Raw genomic sequence first — 18,537 nt, forward strand, 5'->3', positions numbered from 1 at the left:
AAAGAGATAGAAGAGCGCAAATAACAGACAGACTTTCAGAAAAGACGACAGTCAGGAAGGAGGAATTCTTTCAAGTGTGGGTAACATGTAGACATAACGGGAGCTGGAGAAAGCTAGAAATGGGGAAAGAGCAAGAGATGGAGACATGGGAGATGGGAGATGAAGGTAGAGTATACAGTATAGATAGATGAGAGAGGGAGGGAGAGAGTGGATTAGTGTGAGAGCGTGGCGGGGTGAGGAGGATGTACATGGGAGGGGGAGGGGAGAGGAATATTTTCTGTGTGTGCTGGAGCTGGAGTCAGGAGGTTGTCATGGTGATAGCGGGGTGAGAAAAGGAAAGGGAGGCAGGGCTATTGACACCTAGCATTAGACACTGTGCACACACATGCACCGACACATACAACAGCAAACAAAATGACTCATGCGTAACAATACTGACCTGTCACATCCTAGATAAACACACACTTTCTCACACAAATCCACAAGCGCACACACAGGTGGAGTGTACAAATAAGCTGAGACCGTGTAAGGTAGCCATATCGCCATGCAAACTCATGTCTCTCTGCTGTCTTTTATCCTCACACAGCCCCATTTGAATGGCAGGCAAATCCCCTTAAACTGACTTGTCTTGCCAGACAATTACCTAAACCAACCCTCAGTCTGCTGCTGCTGCATGTCTGTGTGTGTGCAGGTTTGAGCGATGGTGTGTGAGTGTGTCTTCACAAATCTGAGCGTTGCTGTTTTCCTGTGTGTGTTGATGACACAGAGAGATGAGAGAGTTAGAAACAAGCTGATGTAGAGACAAGCAGCAGCTCCACTGGGGCATAGTTTCTCGAGACAGTGCACACACTTATATAATAATAGTTTGTATTTGTATATTGATTTTTCTTGAACACAAAACTTGTACTGAACAAAACTGCAGTAAAATAGCATGTTTTCAAACTGCAGTTCCTGCTGAAAGAAAAGTAGAATAAGAAATTACTGCCTTGCTTTAGACAAGTGTTTAAAACAGCAGATGTCAAGGTTTATATGAGCTGACTATAGCTTCATTATCCTGACCTATTAGAGAGCACATTTATAGAAAATAGCAATTTACCTAGATCACTTGAACGTGAATTTTACTGACGTTAGAAGTTCTGCAAGTCTGATTTAAAATATCTTGAATCCACACACATAAATCTGAAAGATTGACTTGTCATTGTGGTGTAGCGAGAGATTGTGAAGCATAAAAGAAATACAGCAAAGTGCAAACACAGCAGAGAAAAAAAACTTGAATAACAAACAAATCAATAAAATTGCTCGCTCAGAATGTTAGCACTTATATAAATGTGTTTGTAGTTGCACCCTAACAAAAGACAGATTGCTTAAAGGTGTAGGTAGGTTAGATAAATTGTTCCACAGTTTATAAGACGATGATCATTTTTAATACTTAAGTTTAGACCAGAGAGACTACACTATTTGAAGAGAGCTACAATATCCATTATTTCCTCTTCACTCCTCTTGTTCCTTCTCATCCACACACACACACACACACACACACACACACACACACACACACAGCTTCACCCTCATCTCTTTCCACTCTGATTCCACTCGATAGACATTTACTAGCTGTTTAGGGGCGTTACTTCTCCTGCCTCATCCCCAGAAGACCTTGTATTTGATTAGATGAGGAGCACTTAAGGAAAAGTGCTGCTTTTGCAAGTTTTAACAAAGTTAATGGGATTTGCAAGAAGCTGTTGTTTGACCTGGTTAATCATATTGAAAATGCGAATCACCTGGTGAGCAGTTTAGTTAAAACTGCATCTCCTGCAACTCTACTGTAGTCTGTTAACTTTTCATGTCTGATTGGTTATGCTGTTTTAAGAGCTGTTTTGGTTTGAATTTGTTGTAAAAAATTTGCTTTTGTTTATATTTCTTGTTTTTGCATTGCATATATTATTACAACAGTTGTTGCCGTGTGTGTTTGTACTGTCAGTGCATGGGTGCAGGTATGTCTGACGTATGTTTTCATTCTCAGGCTTAATGTAATTTCATGTGTGACTTTCTTAAGTCTCCACAAGCTCAGCCTCAGGCTCCAAAAAAAAAATTCACCCGCTTTCCCACAGTCGTTTAGCCACTGGGGCCCTTCCATGCAAATGTGTGAGCAAAGCACTATGTGTGACCTTGCCCTGCCCGCAGCTCATTTCCCTGAAGTGGTGGAAAAGACAGGATTACATCCAACCTAAGGACACCATGACAAATGTTTCTGGCAACGTCTAAATCTTAGCAATGAGCTGTCTGCAGGGAAGCTGAGCACTAAAAATTACCTTACTGAAATATTGTGGAAACTACGTACCCCTGGTTAAGAACCAGAAATTTCTTCAAAACAAAGACACCAACATTTTACATTAGGCAAAATTTAAGTTTAGATTAGATTTTTTCTTTGTTTTGCTTCCTCAAGAATGCTTTTTTCTTTGAGGCATAATTATCTCAACCTGTTGTGATGGAGGTCGCAGGTCACATATACACACCCCACCCCTCTCCTCGGGGTGTGGCGTGCCGATTCTCCCAGCGGAGGCGGCCACATGTCCTTGCGTGTCACACAAGTCGCTGGCAGCTGAGTCCTCCAGCGCTATATGGGCCACTTATCACCTGACCCGAGGGACCACTCCCTCCTCCTCCTCCTCCCTGTCTGCCGAATGACTGACTGCAGAGCCCCTCCTCAGACGTCAACCTGCAAACACAAACCTGCCCCACCTGCACACTTGATGCAACCCAGACGCACACAAGGGCACGCATATGCTCCCATTCACACCTGAGGCGCATCAGATACCCGCAGCAGCACAGCCTTCTCTTTGACGCTCATGCAGCTTTATCTTCTGCTGCTTTATACTGTATTTATGCATGGCTGACTTGAATAACAATGAGCTGTGTATGGAAAAATAAAGTAATGCTAATTCTTATGCTTTATGTTTTGGTATAGCATGTGCTTCAGTGCTTCAGTGGCTGATTTCCCTCTGGTGCTGTTGCATGCTGTTTGTGTTGTAGCTGTTTTGTCGTCTCCAACGGCGTTAAGCTGCTGCATCTGGTTTCAGGGCTAACACTGATAGATGCTATACTGATGTCAGCTTCTTTTTACTACCCTGCCTGGCTCCAGCTTGATCCCCAAAGGCTTCACTAGCACATACACATAAAATCTCCCTTTCACCCGTCTGATCTCCCTCTAATTTTTCTCTCTGAGGGTTGAATGGCTGCATACAAACACATTCAGTGAAGGATCTCCATAGAGCACAAACAGTGTATGTCGTCACAAAGGTAGAGAGAGAATAAAAAGTGGCAGTGAAGGTCAAAATGCGCGTCAGATATGAAAAAAAACATGCAAGGCTGTTGGCTCCGGAGGAACAGGAGAAAAGGGGAGAGGCTGACTGTGTGAGATAAAGAGAGAGAGAATGCATGGTACTGTAGGAGGCATAAAAGGAAGCAGGGAGCGGAAAAAGCGAAGGTCACTCCTAATAGCTCTTCCACATAATTACATAATGTCATAATTGCCCCTATTTACTCACGCTAACGCTGTTAACTATTACTGTATCGACAGTAAAACATTTGGCCACAAAAAAGTATTTTCATAAGCTGTGTGTTCATCGTTGTATGTTCCTGCTGCACACAGAGTGCATAACAATGTGCCCGTTAGGATGTGTGGTGTGCATGGGGGGGCGCTTGTATGCATCACATCTTATATCGTCTGCATGACACGGAGGGTGTGTCCGTAATTACTGCGCTTTGTGCTGCAGGCACCGAATCAAACTGATGCTGCTGCTAATGAAGCAAATGATGCCCACAGGCAGCAGTGCAAGGAGATGCTTGTGTGTGTGCATATGCTGTGTGTGAGAAATGTTTCTTATTTAGCGTACAGAAACAGTTTAATTTGTTTCTTTGTGTCTGGGTTTTGTTTGGTTTTTTTTTTCAAATGAGACCAAACATTCTGTATTATTTTCATATTCACTGAGATTACAGGTGAATTTAAAGGATATGGGGAAAAAAGATTCAAAATCGCAGCCCACATGTTGCTCCCATTTAGCCCAAACAAAAGTCTGCAATCAGAATTTTATCTACCCAAACACACAGACCCACCATTGTGCTCCATTCTGTTTATTTTTCCTTTTTGTTTATTGATACCATACATCTCCATTTCCTGTGACTAAGTGACTGACAGGCAAGCCATAAGCAAATTACCTTATCAGTTGTGGACTTAAGTGAGCCATAGCCAACATGCCAGAAGCAGAGAGAGAGAGCTGGAGGCAGCACTCCATCTGCAAGACCAGCTCCATTAGCTGACAAGAGAGATTAGCTGACCTGCTGACACACAGGCTGATCTTTACTGATACACACTGCAACACACATTGACCCACATGCACGCAAACACACACACATATGCAGGAAATCTGATACACTATTACATTAGGGGTAACACCCCTTTTTTTGATCGTTACAGAGCTTTTACTGGTCAGTGATCCCTTTACCAGATTTCTCTCCTCTCACATCTGTCATTTACACTTTTTTCTTTTTGTAATCCCATCCCACCTCTTTCTGTCTTTGTTTTTATTTCCCATGAATTTTTCAGACTTTTTGTTGTTGACTTTGTTGTAAAACCCCCTTTGATCTCCTGCCGGTGTTGCCCTTCTTTCTCTTTGTCAGTTTTCCTCCGTCTGTCCCTCCTTCCCTTCATCTACCTCTCGTCTCTTTCTCCAGCCCTCATGGATGTCTTAATGAGTCCACTCCCCTCTGCTTCAATTATTCACCACTTCTTCTATTCTACCATTCCCATTGTGTCTTAAGGGGAAAAACATCAATAAATAAATCAGAGGTAGCTCCTTTTGTAGTCCTAGAACTGATGACTGTGTCCGTGATTATTGGTGTACAGAGGAGAGAGAGGGAGAGTAGAGATTTGTAGATGACTTTGGGAATCTTGTACTTCTGTTTTGTACTTTAGCTTTCAGTTGGTTGAGTCTATAAATGATTTCCCCTTATGAATCTTTGAGTAACTTAAACATTTGCTGCCAAATAGATGTGTTATGTTTGTCCCCATGCTTGAACTACAGGCTGTACATCCAAATTTTCATAATGCCCACTACCAACGTATCCACTGCAGACACAAAGAGTGTAGAAGCTGATCAAGAGACAGACCTGTCCCTCTCGCTCTCTCAAACTCAGAAATCCGATGAAACTGCAAAACTAGGCAGTGCTGATCAAATGTAAATCAAGATTATGTTACGGCACTGCCTAATTCTCGCCTAAAATGTTGTCAGAAACACATTTTAATGCCGTGTTTTCCGTGTGCATAGGAATTGGGTGCCATACTTCTTCCTGCACAGTGGCTGAAAAACTGAGATGAAACACTAAAACTGAGCAGTGCTGATCAAAAACACAAGATTCTGTTACTGAGTTGCATATTTCTCACCTCAGTTTTTTCAGAAACACTTTTTAGCTTACAGTTCAATTGTGAAACAAGATAGAACACATACAAGTTAGCATTACATCAGCGGGAGTATTTATTGGTCTGGTGCAGCGCAGTGCATTCTGGGAGTTGTAGGTCTTCTTTCTTGAGCAAAAGCGTCCTTTTTCTGTTTTCTCTGGTCATGTAGCACCAATTTCATAAGTATTTGTGTCTTTCTACTGCAGAGACGGCCTAGTTTTATTAAAAGGCCATCTCTCCAGCAGTGAAATACTTGTCTAAGTATGTGCGCACAGTATAGATTGTGAAGACATCCAGTATTTGTACTTACACATAAATGTGTGTGAATACATATATATGTGTGTGTTTGAGGAACGGCCTGCAAATGAGTGAGCGTGCGTACGTGCATGCGCATATGTAAGTGATACTGCAAACCCGTTAGTGTCCATGTGTGTGAATAACTGAATTTGTATGTACAAGGGGGGATGCTGTGTGGAGACCATGTTGTCATGGCAACCAGGAGAGAGAGCAAGAGAGAGAGAAAGAGAAAGAGAGAGAGTGGGCGTTTGCCCTTACGGCTCCTCTGACAACCTTTATTTTCTCCAGCTTTGTGTCACTCCAATATTAACCCCTAACCCTTGAAAGAGTGAAGGGGGGTGGGGGTGAGGTGGTGCAGGCATTTGGAAAATGAGGAAAAACATGGTGTGCATTCTATCACGGCATTTGACACTAGTGGGAATAGCAAAGTATCTAACGGTCAAGCTTATGCTAATAGTAGTATTGATAAATGTGCTGTCTGTGTAGCCTGATTCCAGATAAGCTGTAGCTCTGCAGCTTTTTTTCCTGCTGGTAAATTTCCATTTGAAGTTGACCATGGATCATCGGTCTTCAAACACATGTTACGTGGCCTTTTAAACAAAGGGTACCAGCATAAGGGAGATATTGGTTTCCCACTGAGCTATAAAGCCCCTTTTTCCATTAAAGTTGCAAATAGTGAATTAATCAGCTGCCTATTGTCCAAGCCAGAGTGCTACCGCAGCAGTTTATTAAATTGATGGAGAGAAAAGGCGTTGAATATGGTAAGAAGAGAAGGAGAGTAGAGGAGAGGAAGAGGGACTTGGAAATGTACTGTGAAAAGTGATCGGAGGGGAATTGAAGAAAGCTTTTAGTGTCAGCTAACAAGGGAGCTGAGGGAGGAGAAGAAGAAGACTGATAAAAAAAAGGTGACAGGAAAATGGGCACTCATCGTTCTTGGACAGTTCCTATTATAGGGGCTTGGCTCCTAAGTAGAAAACGTGAGAAAGGTTTGTAAGAAAATGCAATCATCACTGCAGTGATTGATGAAAGGCATGTCTGTGTTACTCAGTGGATAGTAGAGCAGAGCAGAAACAGGTAGCCAGTATTATTTCACATGATTTGTGGTATTTTTCTGCTGTTGCGACAAAGTGGGTCTGAGACTTGTCTCACTGCAACAGGCTCATGCATTAAGTATGACCCTGCCAGAGAGAGGACGAGGGGAGGGGGCGGAGAAGAGAATCAGACAGCCACACCAAAGACGGCAGGTATAGATGGACAGCATCAGTCTGGGACCAAACCAAATATATGGGGAGGGGTGTGAATGAATTATGAATTTGGGTGAATTTAGGGCAAATTGTGCCGACAGGAAGGGTATTTCTATGAATAATTCACTCAGTAGGGGGCCTGATCATCTACCCCCCACCAGCATCACCTTGTTTCTCAGACACCCCCTCCTCACTTTTACTATCTATCCGTTGACCCTTATAATCTCCCGCTGCCTTTCCCCTGTGATGCCACTCAGTCCATTTTTTCTTAGTGAGTGCTCTCTTTGTTTATGTCTAAATCACTCCATCTTTCCCCTGTCCTTCCGTCCGTCTCTTCTCAGCCTGATGTTTCTTCAGACAGATGAACCCTGGGGGAAGAGTAAGGGGTAAAGGGGGGCATGTATTCATTTATTTTTCTCTCCCCCCTTCTTCCCTCCCGCATCCTCTCCCCCTACACATCTTCACAGCTGGAGGTAGTTAATATTTAAAAGCAAGGCATGACAGGACGCAAGACCTGCACACATGTTTGAACATGCACACACATACACACGCAGTAGAGCAGTGCATCTGATTAAAGTACTAAGAGGCTTTCAGAATTGATATTTGCATGACTCACTGTGTTGAGAGAAAATATACCAGGCTACATTCATCAACACCGCAGCTCCTCACACACATACGCGAGGATATGAAGCAAACAGTAAAAGTCTCTCATGTATATGTGGGTGGTTGGCACGGTAGGGATTAGAAGACGTGTGAAACTAAAAACATGATTTGACTGTTGAGGTTTGATCTTGTGTGTGTTACCCCCCCCCCACAGATAAGACAGCCTATTCAGCACTGGAAAGTCCTTGGCAACACCCAACATGTCTACTTAATGTTAATTACTACATTTTGCAGAGGAAGGAAGGGTGCAATTTTCTGTCTAATGGATGACAAGGGGGGTACACACCACAATGGTGTGCAGCAATTAGATTCATTAATGATAGCAACACACATTTGTGTTTTTGTAAGCAAAACGCCTCAAAGCAAGAATTCATGAATAATTTAAGGAATTGCAAAATTGACTTGGTCGATTTGCCTCGTTTGATACATGGCCGCTTTTTTGGCAGCTAATTTTCTGCACTCAGGCTTTTACTTGTGGCAAAAACGGCCACGCCCTCAAATCTCAACACGGCACTGCTCACTCTACAATCTTTCCGTGATTGAACGTCTTCTGATGGTGCCCGTTGACATCCTAACGGTGATAATAGTTTTTAAAAGCACTCAGAAACACTGTGGCGGGTCATCTCGGCCCAGCTGCGAGCAGCCATCCCAGGCGGGACCTCTGACCCTGTCCAGTGAAGCAGGTAACGGGGCTGGGATTGGATCGCTGACAGCTGCACAGCGGACACCCTGAAGATGTGAAATCAGGCATCTGCTTCGATGTCAGTGACTCTCGCCCCTGTGATAATGGAGCTCCACGAGGCGCCATGCCGTGCACACAGCTTGGACGTGTGTGTGTGTGTGTGTGTGTGTGTGTGTGTGTCTCAGGCCACATCAGTCTGTGCTATCAGCATGTTTGGGTGGCTGGGTTAGCCTCGTAACATAGCTGCCTCCTGTGCGACACTCTCCTTCTCTCTTTGAGTCTGTCTCAGCCCCTCTCTCTCATTCACTCACAGTCCCTCCTTTACACTCCCCTCCCAACCCATTATAGTGTTCCCCTTTACTGCTCCTACTCACCATGACTGGAATATTCTTTGGCAAGGTCTTCCTGCTGACTGCAGCCCACTGGACCATGCCCTTTTATCAGTCTGATCTCTTCTGTCAGACCACTGGAGGTGTGTGTCTGTCTGCCTTCTTTTCTGTCAGTCTATCCATGCATTGCAAGCTTCTTTGTATGTCTGTTACTCCCCACAAGTGTGTCTCTGAATGTGTGTGTGCACGTGCCACACTCTCCTTGGAGAATTGTGATTGGCGGCATGACAACCGACGGCGCACCATGCCGTTAATCAGTCTCGCTTTGCTCCACGCGGCTCTCCCTCACCATCTCTTTGGAGGGGGCACCGATGGGCAAGCTCCCACCTTAGATCCCATTAACACAAGTACGAATACCCTGACTTGCCCTGCTTCATTCATCTGCCTCTAATGGCATTTTGGAGAGGCTGGTTTAAGACCGGATCACTGTAATTGGCCCTGTGTCTCCAGAGAACAACATCTACTAAAACTGCTGATTAAAAGGAGAGGAAAAGAAGAAGAAAGTGAACAAATGGTGTACACTGATTGGAAGAGCTTGCACATGTGTGTGTATGTCTGCAAGTGAATGGATAGGATTAGCATCACAGCTGTCACCCTTTGTCATCTCTCCTCCTCCTCCCCTCATTCCATACCCCTCCACTCCTCCCATCACCTCTCACCCTCCCTCCTCCAGTTCTGTCGCAGTCCTCCCTCACCTCTACCTCTGTCTCCTCAGCTCTCCTCTTCAAACCCACTTTTCCTCTTTATCTTCCCCTCAAGTCCTCCACCCACTTCACCCCTCCTTTTTCTCCCCCTCTGTGTGCTTGTTGTGCCATTCTTCTGACAAAGCAAGCAAGTTAGTGTAATGGCTCATTTAATCCCAATGCTGTTAGTTTAAACTGCCTTATTAAGGGCTCAGCTCTTGTTTGGTCTTTAATTTCATCTCATTTGGCTCCATTGATACATTGGTACATAAATCTCATATTCCTGTTGCTCTTTCGAAGATATATATACATTTTTCACTGATTGACATGGAAATATCCCCTGTAATTAACTGGCCCAGTCATTACCCACGAGATAAATGAATGATAATCACATCCCTCCATCCTCTCCTCACGCTCCACTTCTCCATCATCTTCATCTCCTCTTCTCTCCGACCTCCCCCCCCACTGTCCAAGGTCACCCATCACTCCATTGTGGCACTGCCAACAAACAGCGGAGTGCAGAGCCAGAACTCTTTCAATCAGGCTGCCATTATTGCAGAGCTGCCAAACAAGCAGCCTTTCTCTATTATCGCCATTTTCTTTTGTCTCACATGTACGTCTTAATCATGGTGCGCTGTAACAGTTCTTTGTGTGTGATACTGAGTAGTGTAAACAGTCAGCGGGCTGCACCACGTGGTGCCGCGGGGGAGGACAGCCTGTATGTTGTGGCGAGGACTGGATCCAAGCGTACAGATGGAGAACGGGTAGACTCCTTGCAGGGGTGGTTTGCCTCACTCACCATGACTGATAGCATCTTTATCGCACACTTATCACAGCAGTATAATCCAAGTACACTGGGGACTGTTCAGTTCGCGCAACCCAGCTCGGACCAGTCAACCTAATTATCAACTATTTGTTTGTCTGTCTCGCATATTATCTGATTTGACACATCATCAATCTGCGTTTGTCTGTCCACAGCCCATCTGGGTGCTGCGAGGCTCTGTTCAGCTTCTTGTTGTGGTATTCTGTCCATCTGTCCTGCTGACTGGCCCTTCCATATGGGCCACTGGTCATGTAATTAACCAAATGGGGATTTTTTTTTTTTTTTTTTTTGCAAGAACACGTTCACTGTTTGGCATTGTTGGTTCTTTTTGTTGGGATGTGTACTGTTGACCTTTGATTGGTGTGTTAACTCCATGTCTCGGTCTGTGTATAGGCCTTACCACATGGCACAGGGTAATTTTTCTCCCATTCTGACACATGGCCCCGCTCTGCCCCTCCCTTTCGCTTCTCCACTTGTCCATCCCTCACCTCCCCCCTCTCTTTTATGTTTCAGAGAGGAGACCAGCAGGAGGGCGTGGACCTGACTTAAAGAAGAGAGCAAAAGGAGAGAGGAGGGGGAAAAAAAGAGAAGACAAGAGGGACATACGGGGCAAAGCCGAGGCCTCCTGAAAAAGAAACAAAGCCTCACACTTGCTTTGCACGAGTGTGTGAGGTTGTCTGTGTGTGTTTTACCCTACGTGTGTGTGAGCAGGTGGGACTTTGATGGGACAGTGAGCAATGCCTCACACGCAGCGACAGCAGGTTGGCAGTAGGGGGCAGTGCTCCTCTCGCCTCCTCCCCCTCCTACTCCCTCTCCTCCTTTCCCTTGCTGCCCGGCCCAGCCGAGCAGCCATACACATACCCTCCAACTGTGAGTACAGATTCATGAAACACCTTCATAACAATAGTAGCTGAGTGCTTCCATGAGGTTCAAAGATCTATTTGTTGTGATAATTACATTGTTGATTCATCAAAGCACGCTAATAATGATCTTTCATCGTGATTAGTCAGTGCAAATGAGCTGAATGAACATGTGTTTCTCTCTCAGTAACCTCGGTATTCAGGGTTGGATTGCGCTATTATGCTCCAAATAATGCACTGTCTGAGGTTTCTTTGGTTAGTGCTCATCTGCGCCTGTGGTGTGTCTAATTACTTTGTAATTGATCCCCTTATACTGCATTGATTAGTCCCACTATTGATCTGGTTTCCTTGGTGCAAACCAGAATCTGATTGGGGAGTAATTTAATCAACAGTTTAGTTATACAACAAAAAAAATCCACCAAGGTTTTTCCTCACCCGCTCTCATTTTGTCCTCCTCCTCAATGCAATATGTGGGCATTAGAAATACAGCTGAGCTTGTGGCCCTGCAGGGAAATTGATCCTCTTCTTCTCCGCCGTTGTCAGCCCACAGAGCTCCAATAGAAAGAGAGAGAGAAGGAATATTGTTTCCACTGCTGCTTTTGTTGTTCACTCTTTATCTAAGACTACTTGCAATGAGTCACATTCCTTCACCACCCACACAGACTTCAAGTGTGTGTTAAGATATTGCACATGCATTGACACACACACAAATAAACTATATTGATGTTGTAAATGTTGATGAAATGCTGTAAATCTCCCAGTTTAATTCCCAAAGGGGGAGAGGTGACACAGAGGTGAGGGGGACGAGGAGGATGAAGGGAGGATGATGAGGAAGAAGAAGGTGGAGTGGGTCAAAGATGTAAAAGGTCAAGGTGTCCCCTGCCTTTCAATTAGCGAGCCTTTGCCATGTCAATGAGGCGGTCACTGGGGCGGTGATCAGGATCAATACAGGAGATGTGTTGAAATCAGTGACAAGGAGGCCGAGGTTAAAAGCCACACTCCATTACAGGAGACATTACACAGCTTTATCATGCATGTGTCATAACTGTTTTTCAGTAATCTATCTATCTAGCTGTCTCTGCTGTATATTAATTGTCTTTTCCTCTTCTTGTTTACTGTTACTAAAATGTTTTTTCCTTCACTGCCTTTTCTCTGGCCGCCACTGTGGACTAACAGACCACATAAGAGATCGTAAGTGCTTTTAACTTTATTGACGTCTGTCTGTCTTAATGCTGGTGCTGGCAAAGCTTATTGTAAACACTTTCATTATGCCAGAGAGGTTATTTTCCATCCAGCACACAATAAAAGTCCCGTCGCACTGTGTTGCACTTTAATAAATCAGCCATTAGTGTGCATTTGCAGTGTTATGCCCGTGCTTGCGTCCGTGTTTATGCACCTGTTTCAGTGTGTGTGTTTTATCGTGCACGTGTGTTTGTACGTGAGGATGTGTGCTGTTTTGTGAACATGTGCCCCATTTCTGTGCGCCTCTTACTGTAAGTGGGTGTGTGTTTAGCCTTGTTGAGTCCCGGTAGGTGAGATCCCTGTAGCGAGGAGGAAGTTTGAGGAGCTGCTGTCTGTAAGGAGGCAGCAGGGCTGTCAGATCAAAGACATGGGGAAATAAAGAGGAGTTAAAGCACTAAGCACCGGCGCTTCTCCTCCTCCTCTGCCAATAATGGAGCTGTGCCTGCAGCCCAAACTTCAATTTGATCAGCTGAGGAAATGGGCTTATTTCTTCTATCAGTGGGAATTCTTTCATTAAATTCCCCCACTCTCCCTATTTGTCTCTTTCTGAATCCCCCCCTTGTTTGTTGTTTTTTTCCTTCTGCCTCTGTCTCCCTTTGCTCTGTTGCTGTGTTGCTCTGCGTGTGCTCTCCTCTTGCTGCGCCTCCATCCATCTCCCCTGTCTGCTCAGCTCCATCCTGTGTCCTCCTTTACCCATGGATGGATTACTAAGCGAGCCCACCCGGCACAGATGCAGGGGCCCAAAGTCCCAGGGGTCCCCTTGGGCTTTCACTCGCAAAATGTCAGTCAAATTAACACGTACAGACTATACAGATTATAAAGAGATGCAAAAGAACTGCAAAAGAAGATTATTTTTTAATTCTACAAAAAGTGGCAAAACAACCACAATGAGACACAAAATGGTCAAAAAGAGGCAAAAAATTACTTCGAAAAGACACAAAAATAAAACATAAGAGACATACAAAAACAGGCAGATCCACCACAAAAGCTGGTTGTCTTGCTCCGCCTATGCCTTCACCCATCTACAGACATAATGTTAATTAATCTTGGGCTTTGTGTCTGTCACATAAGGTCAAATTAAAGACTCTGTGACCTCTTTTCCACAGCAAACAGCCAGTATTGCGTTGTAACTGAAGCTATGTTGAGAAAAAGATTTACATTTTTGTCTATAAATATTGAAAAAACAGAACATAAAAGTACGACACTGGCTGTAAAGCATGTGGAGAAATCAAACGTGCTGGTTCAATGCAGTATTCACAGCGGATTCCTGTATGCTGGTTTTTATGAGCCTGTTTTATGTCTATGGCGGACAGTGGCGACAGAGAAGGAGAAACCTCTTCTGGTGGTCATTACTTTTTTTTTTCCCCCTTCGAAATCCCTGCTTCATTTCCCCACAGACTCTTTCCCTCCCCGTGCCTATCTCTCAGTCTCACATTGTGCCATATATCTCTTTTACATGAACTCTCCCTCTTACATTATGCTATATCAATTTCCTCTCATCTCAACCCATTTTCTCCGCTTGCTCTCTTACTCTCACTCTTTTCCTCGGCCTACATTTCATCTCTTTCTCTGGGGAGTCTTTTTTAAGTGATATTGACTGAATGTACTTATCGGCAGCTGCTAAACTATGAAAATGAGTTGTATCTCTGACTATTCTGTGCTGTTTTCTAAGCCGTTACCAACAGCCGTAGAGATATGTGTGGTACAATGAGGTGATATAAGTGTGAATGTCATAGCTGGAGTTATTACAGCGGATGCAGAATGAAAGCAGGTCATGTGAAGACTGCAGCACTATTCTGAGTATGTGCAGGTGTCTTTGTAAACCATAAAGGTGTGTAATAGCATCTGTGCACATGCTTTATATACTAACTATGTTTTTGTTCTTGCAGTAAAGAGGCCTCCAGTGATCACCACACAGCCGGAGTCTGTCACCGTGTTTAGTGTTGAAGACCTTGTCATGAGCTGTGAAGCCACCGGCAACCCTCCACCCGAGTTAGTCAAAACACACACAAACACAAACATTGTGAGGATGCCATATAAGTCATGGTGGAGCTGTGCCAACAGTTACCTTTTTAGAAAACTGAGAATGGTGACCTTCCCTCTCCTTGTTCAGCTGACATCTACATATTAGTATTACATGAGAGCACAGCTTCTTACAGTCAGAGTTCTCATTTCAACAAGGGATAAATGTCATTAAGCCCTCGAGCGATCTTTTCAGAGTGTCTTAGCTGCTCTGAAGTGGAAAACTGCTCCAATTGCCAAGGAAAAGATGAATATCGCAATTACACAGCACAAGCTTATGAGTCCCACTGGGGCATCCCGTGTAAATTTTGCATCAAGTCATTTGTGCCCTCAAATTCAGCGACATGTGAGGACAGCTTGTGTGTGTAAAAAAATTGCTTTTATCAAAGGCATGGAAATTATTTTTTTGACTTTGATATTTAAGTGAACACTCTCCCACCAGCATGACAGATTCTTTGTCATTTTCTTCGCCTAAGGTTCCGATGGACGAAGGATGGAGTTGAGTTTGACCCAAGCAAGGACCCAGAACTGAAGGTGTCTGAACGCTCTGGCTCATTCGCATTCTACACTCTCAGTAATACGATGGACACCGTGAAGCAGTACCAGGGCAAATATGTCTGCTACGCATCCAACGAGCTGGGAAGAGCCGTCTCTAACGAGGCGATACTCAGCACCGATGGTAAGAACAAGCGGATAATCCTAAAGCAACCACTGACCAGTTGTTCAGACGGAGTCCTCACATTTCGATGGTTCATTAGAATCTTCAAATTCCCTCATGCTCAGTGAGGATTTGCTGATTTGTAATCACTTGGCTCAGGCCTTGAGAGATGAATCACACCATTTGAAATAGAATCAAACTAATCAACCCTCCTCTGATATGTTTTCAAACAAATCGCATCACATTAGAAGAGCTGTGCGTTTTTTATAGATGTCATTTTCAGTGTTGAGGCTCCCGTAAATGCCTTCAAGGTCCAGATTAGAAGCGAGCTGTGCTGTTGTTGGTTTATATCAGCAATAACAGCGGTTTACAAAGCTGTGAGCAAAGCCAGCACATAAACCTTTTCCTTGCCCTGCTTTATAGAGGACTCATTTGTTAGCAGATGGAGGCTCACACCGAGAGCTCAGAGTACAGACACTTAGAACATAATTACATGCAATAACATGATAATCAGCATATACTCATGTATTCACACACGCACATACACACGGGGGCCCCTGGGCAAAAGTAAAGAGCACCTCTGTGTATCCATCCACCTGTGTGACTGACTCTCTCCTGGGCGACCTCCTTCCTTCACAGTTTCCCTGACAACGGTTTCCCCAGAAACGCTCTTGAGTTGATGTCATGTGAAGCGCTCTTCAGTAGCTCCTGTGGGGTTATCAACAATGGGCAGAGGGAAAGGGGGTGTGCACACATATGACTCATATCACATTATTGTACCTCTGCAAGGAAAAGACAACCTGGCGCCTTCTTACGTCCCTCCCATTTTTTAAACTTCCTCAAATGGAGATTTAGGAATAATACTCCTTATCCACTGTATGGTGTGTTTAAGTTGATGTGTGATGTGGATTTTTCTCTGGAAATCTTTACATGACACCGAGAATGTTTGCATAGGTGGTTGTGCACACATATGGGGGGAAAAAAATGATACAGCACAGTAACACGTTATTTTTCGTTGTCATATTGTATCAATACACAGATGCCAAGTATAGATTATTTTATGTGATAAATTATTAATATTGAAATTATAAATTTAAATTTATAGTAGCCTGCTATATTAATAAAATGTATTGCTCTTTCAGTTCAGCAGATAGATTTTGCTGCAATAAAAATGATTGAAGTGTGAATAACAGACTGAGAACTTTATCTTATTAAAAATCAAAAACCAAGATGACTTTTCTACTAAGTTAGAAAAACAAAAAACAACTCACCATCTGACAGGGGTTACATTGTTTTACAGAACAGGTAGCACTGAAACTACACTCAGCTGGACAAAAAATAATTAAATAAATAAAAATAAAACATTTCAATTTAAAGTATTTTAAGCTTTGAATCCCTTGAGTCGCTGGTAAGCCAATGCCACAACAAACCCAAACAGCATTCATGTACATTTAGATATATGCACAAACACAAATAGGACCACACATGTATCTAACACAAACATATAGACTTTAAAGTCAGACGTACAAATGAAAACACAGTCACACAGGCACAGACACACCTGTATTTGCTCTCCCATCCACCATTTGTCACTGGTGTTCTTTTTGTGTTTGTCTTTTGCAGTATTTTTATTTTCACTGACCGTCCATTTTTTTCATTGGTATTATTATATATATTATTATGACTCCACACAGCTGCTACCGATTCACATCTTCTCCATGCACACCTGCATTTAATCCCTCACTTTCAATTTTTTTATACATCATTAACCTTAGCCATCCCTACTTTTGTATGTCATTCTTATGCCTTTATTACTACAAATTTTCTAAAAAAGTTTTTCCTTAATTTTCATTATTAAATAATGTAGTAAATCGCAATGTATTTCAATATATGTAATATTGCTAAACATGTAAAATTGAAACAATATTGTATCGCGACTGTGGTATCATGATAGTGTCTTATGGGGGCTTCTGGTGATTAACCCCTAGTGTGTATGTGTACAGACTAACGTGTGTGTGTGCTTTCCTCACGTGCTCCCCTTTAGTTCCCCCGTCCCAGCAGAAAGAGAAAAAGGTTAATGTGAAGTCTGACGAGGGAAGCAGTATCGTCCTGAAGTGTAACCCCCCGCAGAGCACTATGGAGCCTATCATTCACTGGATGGACTGGAGTGAGTACATTACCTTTCCATCTCTCCTTCCATTACATCTGTCCTGTCTCCTCAATAAATCTGCTACTTAGAGTATCTATCCATCCCTTTGTTGTCTAATTACATCATAATGAGGTAGTTGATCATTTATTTCTGAGACAATATTATCTCAATGTCCAGAATGTCCTTTCATGCATTTATCTGTCTCTGGATGTGTTTTTAATGTCTTCAGTACCTTTTGTAGGCTTAGCAGAGCCTATTGTTACCTCTGCTCTCCGACGTTTCTTTATCATCATATTTCTATTTTTCTCATCCTATTGTATCTCTGTGCCTCCTTCTTCGATTTCCTCTCACTATTTTATCCTCTTGTCAAGCTTCTCCCTCTCCCTCCCTTGTTTCTCATTTTCCCGCTGCCTCTATCTCTCATCAGTTTCTCTCGCTCTCTGTCTCATATCTTCTCTCCCTCTGTTTGCAGGGCTACACCATATCGTGCTAAGTGAGCGGGTGGTGGTGGGGAAGGATGGCAACCTATACTTTGCCCACTTGACAACTGAGGACAGCAGGGATGACTACACCTGCAATGTCCAGTACCTGGCCACACGTACCATTCTTGCAAAGGAACCCATCACTCTGACTGTAAACCCCTGTGAGTTTTACTCTGGATCAACTGACCGACTTACAGTAGACTTGACTGATCTGACCTGAACTTCCAGAGATGCATCTTTAGGCTCAGGCTAGTTTTATTTAGATTTTAAAGCAATAAAGTGCAATGGGCATATTTCATGGCAATGAAACTCCCTCGTGGTAATGGCACTCTCCAATGTCAATGCCATGTCATTCCGCAAAAACTGCTTAGGAGTTGCCTGAGGAAGTTCAAGGCATCAACTTGATCTCAAATCCCAATCCGATCAAGCATTCGTGGGACGTTTCGTTACCCCACGCCCAACTCTGGGAACCAGAGAGGCCTCTTTGGATCAAGTGCTAAATCATATGTAATTGGACTAGCTGGAGTTTAGCCTCTCGAATGAGAGCTTAAAAATCTTCAAGAAACTCAAGCAAGTCCACTTGTCTACGATTAAGCGCTTAGAATTACCATGAACTAGATGACTGGGAATCTTCACCAATATGCTTCCTTGGATGAGACTTGGCTCTGACCTGTCGATGCATGGACACAGGACCTCTGTGAGTGTCCTGTGGTGTCTGCCATCAGGGTATTGGTGGCAGATCCTTTAAGTCCTGTGGGTTGCAAGGTGGGCTACTGGTACATCCCACGGATGATTGGGATCTGGAGAATTTAGAGGCCAGGACCGACACCTCGAGCCCTTTGTCACCTTCATCGTGCCATTCCTGAACAGTTTTCGCTGTGTAGCATG

The 18,537-nt window shown here is 43.6% G+C and overlaps 1 protein-coding gene across 4 annotated transcripts in view; it reads left to right on the top strand.

The window, feature by feature from the left end:
- l1cama (L1 cell adhesion molecule, paralog a) overlaps window positions 1–18,537 on the top strand; it is a 52,262-nt gene that overhangs the window by 15,535 nt on the left and 18,190 nt on the right. For 3 of the 4 annotated variants that reach the window (XM_042491480.1, XM_042491479.1, XM_042491481.1), the window contains 6 exons: window positions 10,750–11,106; window positions 12,273–12,287; window positions 14,228–14,330; window positions 14,837–15,039; window positions 17,063–17,185; window positions 17,640–17,810. In XM_042491480.1, the coding sequence (XP_042347414.1) occupies window positions 10,974–11,106; window positions 12,273–12,287; window positions 14,228–14,330; window positions 14,837–15,039; window positions 17,063–17,185; window positions 17,640–17,810 (748 nt within the window). In that variant the 5' untranslated portion in view covers window positions 10,750–10,973. The remainder of the gene's footprint in view (window positions 1–10,749; window positions 11,107–12,272; window positions 12,288–14,227; window positions 14,331–14,836; window positions 15,040–17,062; window positions 17,186–17,639; window positions 17,811–18,537) is intronic. The other variant, XM_042491482.1, reaches the window with a different exon arrangement.

The sequence above is a fragment of the Plectropomus leopardus genome, chromosome 8 (assembly GCF_008729295.1).
Source record: "Plectropomus leopardus isolate mb chromosome 8, YSFRI_Pleo_2.0, whole genome shotgun sequence".
Taxonomy (NCBI): domain Eukaryota; kingdom Metazoa; phylum Chordata; class Actinopteri; order Perciformes; family Serranidae; genus Plectropomus; species Plectropomus leopardus.